The 9,710-nt window shown below is 49.3% G+C and overlaps 1 protein-coding gene across 1 annotated transcript in view; it reads left to right on the top strand.

Annotated features, from left to right (window-relative positions):
* Positions 1 to 9,710, top strand: part of OC90 (otoconin 90) — a 23,856-nt gene continuing 14,146 nt past the window's right edge. Inside the window, exons 1-5 of the mRNA XM_011373831.1 lie at positions 1 to 46; positions 2,816 to 2,881; positions 4,183 to 4,239; positions 6,202 to 6,376; positions 9,011 to 9,123. Of these exons, the coding sequence (XP_011372133.1) occupies positions 1 to 46; positions 2,816 to 2,881; positions 4,183 to 4,239; positions 6,202 to 6,376; positions 9,011 to 9,123 (457 nt within the window). The remainder of the gene's footprint in view (positions 47 to 2,815; positions 2,882 to 4,182; positions 4,240 to 6,201; positions 6,377 to 9,010; positions 9,124 to 9,710) is intronic.

Genomic DNA, 9,710 nt, shown 5'->3' on the forward strand with positions numbered 1-9,710 from the left:
ATGGCGGCGCTTCTCCTCGTCGGCGTGTTGATGATCCCACGTGTTGGTGAGTGCCGGGGTCTCACACCGCATCTGTCTTGGTGTATGATCATTTAACGGGAACGCTGGGACGCGTTGCCAAACGCCATTGGATTTGCTTATTACTCTTTTATCCCTTTGCCTGATGAGCGATGGACAGCAAACCTTAATGATAAGCTATAGGTTTAATTCGACTGACAGTTTTGAGCACACTTAGTGCACGGAAGTGGCCAGGGGGAGGCAGTGGACAGCCAGGGGGGGCAAGATGGCCGATGAGCAGCCTTCTCTCCACCAGACGGTGCATCCCTCCTCCTTTGCTTACTCAGAGCCGCTGTCCCTTGTTCTGCTGGTGTCCTTGGAGAGCGTCTCCCTTCCTCATACGCAGCCACTCCCTTTCTCCTTCTGTAGGCATGACCAGTGTAAAGGGCAACAACCACTGTTCCACCCCGACATCTTCGAGTTGGGTCCCATGCCACCAAAACCTGATCAGTGAAGCCAATTCCTTGGCAGCCTGGAATACTGAGTTCAAGTCCACTTGGAGTCTGAGTTTCAAATCTGAGACTTCCGGCCCCATCCGGTTTTCTTTCTCGTTCGCGGATTTGTGCAGCTCTCCAACGCGCCGACTCACTTCTTTCTACAGCGGGTTGGGCAGCACAGTGATCACTATGGCTCAGTTATCTAGGCTCAGTCAGGTAAACTCAGGACCGACACGCTGGGCCTCTCGTCCCCAAGCTCCTGTCCCAAACACAACAGTAAAAATGAGGCAATGTGAATCCACACACATCACTGATAATTTATCTTGACCATGACCCAAATTAGTGGACAGTACAAGAGGTTCGTCTGTTACCTGGAAGCCTATAAGTTGAAATGACAGTGTAACCACTTTACAGAAGGCCGGACCCTTCCAAACACCATCCTAGACCTTCTTCCCAAGGCAGAGGTTCCTGGGCTTCTGTTGATTAATTTCTTCATTCGTATATGATTTTTTTTCCTTATTAAAATGCTGTTGTTATGACTTGGGTCCCCATTATTAGTGTGACTGGGGCTGGTATGCCAGCCACTTAACCGTTACCAAGACCGCAACTCAACTAGATCAGATTCCAGTTCTGATCTTGACTTGTCTTATTCTTGATGACAAAATTGTGAAATATTCTACATTTCTTCAGTGCCTTCTCGTGGCTGCCCCAGTACAATCCAAGTCAGATTTGAAGACAATGCTTTGGGCATGTAGACAGTGAGGAAGGTCTCTGTGCATTACGGGGTCTCTCCGTGGAGTGTTTTCCATTCTTGTGGCAGGACTGGATGCAGCCTCCGTGTCTGCACCCCACACAGTTGGGGTGGGGGCTGCCCATCCTCTTCTCTCTGCTTAGAGCTGGCCTATGGCTTTGAAGGGCAGGAGTTAGGAGGCGGAATGCTGGTCAGATCTACGTTAGGAGAAAGAGATGCGCTTGGACCTCCACCTCCACCAGATGCTCCCCCTGTCAGGGACCTCTGCACTGCCCCACATCATACAGCGATATTGGTTCCCACCTCCCATTGTCCTCTGCATGTCATCTCTTTCCAGAACCTCTGGGAAGGGGGCTGGGAAAAGGCAGGTTGCGTGCATTCCTGGTTGATCTCCTAGGTAGAACACTTAATACTGTGAAATCTCACTCATAACCGCTAATGGACCTTATCCCCTAAATTTGCTTCAAGTCTACTAGACCGGGATTCAGTGATTCTAGTGGGTATCTCTCATTGGCTGATAAGTTGGCCATTTGATGGTGTAGTTCACAACCACGTTAATGCTCATTCATTCATTAAACAGATATCGATTGAACTTGTGCTTCAATTTGTCACAGTGCTTCCGCTCAACGAGTTCCGAGTTTAGTTGGAGAAATAGTTACAGAAATAGTTACATGGGGTCATAAGTACACAGAGAGAAGGCTGCCTGGCATTAGGGGAGCACAGGGAGGTTGTCCCTAAAGCAGCCCAGGCTGAGTGTCACGTAGGACTCCTTGAACCTTGAGTGGTACCCTAAAACGTAAGTAAGAGTCAGCGATGCAAAGGGGTGCAGATGAAAGGGAGCGCCCCCCAGGCCTAGGGCACAGCACCAGCAAAAGCAGGATGGTAAGAAATAGTCTGGTGACTAGAAAGTGATAAACTTCCCAGCATCACAGGAGAACGTGAGGTTCAAGGCAGGAGATGGTTCGTCAGAGCTAAGCAGGGGCCAGACCAAGGAAAGCCTAGGTGTGTCTGGTCAGAAAATGCCAGAGCTTCATCGGATGAGTCTTGGTTTCATTGCTACTCAACGGTAATGACAATGCGAGCCTCGCAGCACTGAGCAGAGACTTAGATGAGGTGATGCATGTGACACGGAGCCTGGAACAGTACACACTCCAGCCACCTTCGGCTCATAACGACGCTCTTACTGAATCACAATCAGTTTTCTTCTGGTGAACTTTGTCCTGACGTTTCCTCTGACCTCCCATCTCTCCTCCCGCCCTCCCCCCCACCCCTGCCTCTGGTTATGCCAAATGTAAAACATGCTGGAGCAATTCCATGGGCTCTGTCCTAAGGTCTCACATGGACCTGGAGTCCGGAGTCTCCCTCCTGCTCTCAAAGTCTGTGTTACTCTCTAAGAGCTGCCACAGAGACTGAGCACATACCAGGCGCTAGAAAATTATGCGTAGGACTGAATTGCTGTGCATCCCACTTCCGTCCTGGCTGCGCCCCCCTCCCCTGACACCCCCCGCCGCCTTAGCCCAGGAGGTGGGTGGTGGCAGTGCTCAGACTAGCCCTGCTCTCCTCCCGACAGGGGGCCACCCTCTGGACACCCCGCACCGTGCACAGGAGCTGCCTGCAGGACTCTCCCACAGTATCAGTATGTACCCTTTGCATCTTTCTCAGGAGACCTAGCTGGGTAGAAAGTCGTCTAGGATATTGGCAGAGAAAATGACCCCTTCTGAAGAGACCCCAGAGGCACTGACTGCTGTGGCATTTGTAGGTAAAGGGATTCAAGTGGGATTCGAAAGCCTCTCCCTTGACAGTCTCCCCTGCCGTCTGACCCACCATTGGTCTCGCCTTTGAGACGAAGCACTAAAAATTCCCATCAAAAGATAAAATGTCAGCTGGAAGGGGAAAAGGGAGTAAATGGGTTGATTGTGAGGGTTACACAGTAACTGCATTTCAGCTTCAAACTGATCTCTGAGCTTCCTAAGGCAGAACAAAAAGAGAGAAATGATGTTTGCAGGGCTCTAGTTATTGGAAATGAAGATGCATAATGCTCCTTGGGAAGGGAATGTTTTCTTAGTGATGAATGATAAAGATTTCTCAGGCGGGTTCTTACATGGGTCTCACTGACAAACTTATGCTTAGTGAACTCGTTGGTGATGCCAGCCCTGAATGCCAGACCTTTCAGGGAGGGGAGCTGAGTCAACTGAATTATTTGTGCATGAGCCCATGTACGCAAAGTGATCAGTCCCACCCAGGCCCAAACGACAAGCGACCTCCCTCCAAATGGTATAATCCCCACGGAAGTTCAATGCCCCCCTGGAGGTCTTAGTTGGATGTTTAGACTCACAGGACACACCTGGCACTTAGAAGGGTAAAGGCCAGAAAACACAGCGTGCCAGTAGGCCATTCCTCCTCAGCGACGGTAGCCTTGGTGATGAGGACACAGCAGTCCAGGAGGCCTAGGTAACAGCTCAGGTGCAGGGAATAGGGCTCATGTAGAGCAGCCACAGGACCCACCCTGGCCTAGAAGTGTCACCACACTTCACAGGGATCAGTGTCCCCAGTAACAACTTCATAGCTGCAGTTTCTAGGCTGCCCAGAAGGGACATGCCCAGGTGCAGGAGTCATCACACTGGGGGAGACCCAAAATGGTGATTCCCCACCTGGTATTTATAGTTCATCCACAGTTCCTGCCAGTCTAGATACATCTCACCGCCCAGGGGCCTTTTTCATCATTGAGCATTGTTGCCTGGTAACACTGGTCCTGTTTCATCTTATCAGGTCTCCATGGTAACCTGTGTTATTAGAAAGTTAAACCAAGGTCAAATCTGTCCTTAGAGAAAGAGAAAGGGTTTGAAAGGGTTTTACTTGCTCTTTACCCGGAGGGTGGATGGGGCAGGGGAAGGAGGGGAACCACAGCTCTGTAATTCACTTTCTCTCCTTCCATAGATGGCACATTCTTCAATGGGATGTTTAAAAATATGGAAAGTGCGACGGAGATTTTGGGTAAGTCGAATCTGAAACGGCTTTCATCCCGGTGTCAGGGCATGGAGAGCCTGTGTGGGAGGTCTAAGGAAGCGGCCAGGGCCCCTCTGCCCTCAGAGCTGCCCCGGCCTCCCAGCAAGCCCCAAACAACGCGATGCAGGCTCTGATTAGGATAGTGCTGCTTCTGTTGCGGGCGAGTCACCGAGTTGCCTGGTGACCGCACGTCCCAACTCTGTTGGCCCTGAGCACACCTGGCCAGGAGGGGAATGGGATCCCCATTTCCAGGTGAGAAAATCGAGCCTAAGGGAGTTAAGTGACTTGCCCAGAGCTACACAACCAGAAGGGAGATGTTCTCCTCTGAGTCGGTGGGAGCTTAGTCCCCCGATACCAAAGTAATTTTATTTCTCCTCTTTGACTAGTAAATATACGTAAAGCTTAAGAATTTCGGAGTATCCCCTTTATCAGTTATATACTTATTATGCAATTATCGATCACAGGACACCATGATAATTCCTATCACCGATTACTAAAAGTGCCCCCCAAATATGTTTATAATATAATGGACATGAGCAAGGAGATTCTGAATTGCATTGGATTAGACAATGCTGGGCATGAGACTGAACTTAAATGTATATGTACCATGTAGATATGACTAAGGCCAAGTGCCCTGTAGGTTTCTGAATGAAATGCATGTTTACACACGCACACGCACACGCACACACACGCATGCACACACACATGCACACGTGCGCGCGCACACACACACCTCAGAGTGGCTTTTACCATCAGCATAGAATCATTTTTTCGTGTTTCTGAGGGACAGGTCCCCATAGGTAACTTTAGATTGCCCCGAGCTCCCTCTTGTGACACTATGCATTTAAATCAGTGTTGTGGGGTCACCTCGCTTGGCACTCAAGTCAGAAAGGCAGAGAGTGGAGAGGGGCAGACAAGAGGTTTAGATCTCAAACCTGGATGCTGTTTTCTTGCTAATTTTGTGTGCAAGAGCATTTTTATTTAGGGCAAGTCATTGTCACTGACCTTCAGTTTCTTTACCTATAAAATAAAGGTGACAGAAAGAAGGGCGTTTGCCTCGTAGATGAGGTTTATGGGATAAGGGACAAAGTGAACGCTTTCTAAAGCATTAGTCACTGTATCAATTATAATTATTGTGCTATTTCAAGCACTTAGCAGTTTCTGGCACACAGTACGTGCCCCCAAGTTATCAGTGTCTGAACCCTTTCTCTTCCCATAGTGATTTATAGTTCTTTAGTGCCGGGGCTGTATCATCTGGGATCCGCTCAGTGGGACAACAGTGACTTAAATAATAGACATTTCATTGTCTCACGTGAGCTATCTGAAGGCACCAGGGTTGGTGCGGCGGTCCAACGCGAGTATCCGAGACCCGGCGGGCTCTCTCTATCTTGCCCCACTGGACATTTTGGTTTTTCATCTTTAGGCTTGGGGCTTCATGGCTGCAAGGTGGTTGCTGCAGTTCTGGCCAGTGTATCCTCATCCACATTCAAGGAAGGAAACTGGTGTAGATCAAAAGGATCTTCTTACATGTATTTCTTCATTAGGAAATAAATATTTCCCCAAAGCCTCTAACAGACTTCCTTTGAAGTTGTTTTGGCCGGATCTGGGTCCCATGCTCCGTTCTAGGCCATCATGGGAGCATGGAATTACCATGACCAGCTGACAATGATCATGTGACATCCCCAGGGATGTGAGGGAAACACTCACCTTTCTTGAGCACTTTCCAGTTTGATTGGTAAGGAAGAAGGGATAATGGCTGTTAGATGGGCAACTAACAGGGACCCCGGCTCATAAACCTACCTCACTTAAACATTCTAACAGTCCTGAGCACACAGTAGGTGCTTAGTAGGTTAACGAGGCACCATCGGCCCGAGGTATAGGAGCTCCTGGGATCGAGGGCTGCCTCCTCGCCGCCGGCTCCCAGCGCCCACCCCGCTCTCCCTCCCGCAGACTGCCTGGGCCCCCGCTTCACCTGGCTGCAGGCCGTCTTCACCAGCTTCCCTGCGCTGCTCCAGTTCGTGAGTGGTATGAGGTGTGTGGCTGGTCTCTGCCCCCGAGACTTGGACGACTACGGCTGCGCCTGCAGGTTTGAGATGGAAGGGCTGCCCGTGGACGAGTCTGACAGGTGAGCGAGACCAAACGGGGGTCCATGGCGGCCTGGCCGGCACTTGTGCAGAGCGCGGTCACGGAAAGCTGCCTGGACTGGGAACTTGGGAGGTGACAGTTCTATGACTTACTCACCGGGGGACTGCTCTCCTCACTTTTAAATTGTGGTGTAATCTGTGATCTGCTCGTGTCCTAGAAAGTTATCAAGTCCTAGGTTATGTCTGGCATGCAAACCTTCACTTCAGCTTCTCAGAGTTCGAGTGCAGTGGCATCAGAACCACCTGCACATTTGCTAAAATGCAGACTCCAGACGCTCATCTCAGACCCACTGACTCAGAATGCCCTTAGGTGGAACCTGGAAGTCTGGGTGTTAAACAAGCTCTGTGGGTGACTCTTAAGCACAATCAAGTTTGAGAATTATTTTTTAATTTGAATTGTCCTGGACACCAGGGGTAAAGCAACCATGAAGGTTTCTATTCAATGTTCAGCAAACATGCACCAAATACCAATCATATATAAACATGTGCTTAACGCAAACGGAACACGAACCCTGTTCCAAAGAGGTAAATGCCCAGTGGGGAATACAGAGAAAATATCAGTGGCCGATTGAGATGAGCGCCCTCCCTACGGACAAGGAAAATAAATGAAAACCAGATGTCAACTTTTACCCCTCAGAATGGCAATAGAATCTCAGAAGCATCGCGTGTTAGCAAGGATATGCCAAACAGATGCTGGCGGCAGGAGGGTCACTTAGGAAAATCTGGTGTGATCTGTTAAGAGTTTTAAGGCATATCACCTACGATCCAGTAACTCCAATTCTCTGTTCCTATGGGCTCTGTGACCTTGGGCACATTATCTAACTTCTTTGTGCTCCAATTTCTTCATCTGTACATTGGAGGTAATAATAATGCCTGCCTTATAATTACTTAGGATTAAATGGCCAAATACAAGGGAGAGTGGTTGGGATTCTGCCTGGCTTATTAAGCATTCAAGAGCATTAGTGATTAAGTGGTAGTTAACAATTGTAGTAGGGCTATAGTAGGAGTAATGGTAGTAATAATAGAGTAGTACGAGCAGTATTAACAGGGCTGTAGTGGTGGTGGTGGTGGTGGTGGTAGTAACAGTACTAGCAGTAACAGTAGTCATAGCAACAGTACTAGTAGTAATAGTAATAGCAACACAGCAGCAGTACTAGTATTAGTAGTACCGGTGCTACTACGAGTAGTAACAGTCGTTGTAACCATAGCAACAGCAGGACATTGAACCCAGGTCTCAGCTCTGCTCCAGGACGCATGTCCCTACCCCGCTGGTGCCTGAATCCGGTGCGATGGAGTGCGCGCTCGCATCTACACGAACCCACAGGAGGAAGGGAAGGACTCGCTTTGGAATGGCAGCGGGTGGCCCGTTGTCCCCTGGCTTTTCTCCTCCAGGACACGCTCTGTGAATGCCTCGCCCCCTGGGCACCCGGGCAAACCGTGCTCCCCGGACACCTGTGCTTCCCTTTCTTACACTCACCACATGGGAGAGTGGGCACCAGGCCTGTCTCCCACTCCACGCGGCATCCTCTAAGGAAGATCCACACGGCGGTATTTCTTTGTATCCCCCACACAGACCCAGCACCTGGCACACAGAGCTCAATAAATTAACTGACTGACTAGGTAGGTGGTCAACCTCCACTTGCTTTTCAGACACTAAAACTAAATAAATGAATGAATTAAAAAGTGGTATGTCCTGATTGATAAGGAATAACGGCTTTGGAATTAAACAACAGATCTGTCCCATCTCCAAATCTCCAAGAGTGAGTGTACGTCACCTCTGGACCAAAAGGGCAGCTGCCCACTTCTGGGACCATAAGCAAAGCGACACCTGGAGCCTGCTCACTGACATTCGGAAAAGGAGAGGCTGGTTCTAAATGGGGCCTGGCGCTGGGGCCACTTCTGGGAACCTGTTTTGTGTTCAGGTCCTCCCTTGCCACCTCCTTTAATTATTAAAACCTTGCACACCTAGAAGTCAAAGAAATGAAGCAGTAATTCATCACTGTCTGTGACCCAAAAAGAATGATTAAAGCACCAATGGCGAGAAACTGGCAGAATCGTAGGTCACACCCAATTTCAACTATTTTCGTAATTCGGTCAATGGGCATGGGGAGTTCCAAGTTCCTGAAGGACAGATTATTGCCACCTAGAGCTTGCACACCAGACTGCAAAAATAATTGCTATCATTTATCAAGTACCCACCTCATAGCAAGATCTAGAATAGACATTTTCTTCAAATACCAAAAATTCTTATAAGCTACATAGTGTGAGAAGTTGAGTATCTTACCTAAGGTCATTGGGTGCCTGTATATTTCTTCTTCACCTTGGTCTTCACTGACCTCCCATATTCAGTGTCAGCCATGCTCTGTGATCAGCCTTGAACTTGGCAAGTTACAGCGACCTATGTGTCTCAGTCCCCACATATGTGATGGCTCATAATAATAATAGCACCTACTGCGTAGGTAATATATCTATATATATGTAGTGTGTGTGCACGCGTGTGTGTGTGCGCACATCGAGTATATGAAACAGACCACTGCCAGGAACCATCCAGAGATGCAATGTGACCACAGCTGCCTCTCTTCTGACCCTCACCCACACTGTCACCCCTGCCACAGCTGCTGCTTCCAGCACCGCAGGTGCTACGAGGAGGCCGCCGAGATGGACTGTCTCCAGAACCCTGCCAAGCTCAGCACAGACGTCCGATGCGCCAGCAAGGAGATCACGTGTGGTGAGCATCTCCAGGTGTCCCAGGGGCTGGGCAGAGACATGACAATTCAGAGCCCCCTGGCCGGCCCAGGCCAAGGGCTCTCTCAGGTGTGTCGTGCTCACTGTCATCGCCACTGGCGGCATCGTCATCTACGGCATCTCTACTTTGCGTGGTAGATGAACAACAAATTCTTTTCGAATTGAAACAATAATTAGTTATCAGATTATTCGATTTATAATTGTATACTTGTAGTAACCTTGGGAGCCTGGGAAGGCCAATAGCTTGCTGCTTGTATATCATGTGACATTGGGGCAATTACTTCCTCTGAACCACAAACTGGGACGGAGAAGACCTGCTTCAGAGATTTGTCATGATAATTAAATACCGCGCATAAAACGGGGAACATAGTGACCGGGATATGTTAAGAACTCAGCGATGGGAGTGGAGGCAGCCGCGGTGATGGATGACGAGGCTGTAGGCGTCATCCGGAAGAATCAGACCCATGGAGCTTCGAACCTCAGCTGCCCGCCTTCCTTGCTGTGCGACTCCAGGAATTTTATCCCAGGCGTCTGGGCAATCGTGGCAGAAGGAGTAGACTAGGCAAAGGC

This window comes from Pteropus vampyrus, unplaced genomic scaffold, assembly GCF_000151845.1.
Source record: "Pteropus vampyrus isolate Shadow unplaced genomic scaffold, Pvam_2.0 Scaffold232, whole genome shotgun sequence".
NCBI lineage: Eukaryota > Metazoa > Chordata > Mammalia > Chiroptera > Pteropodidae > Pteropus > Pteropus vampyrus.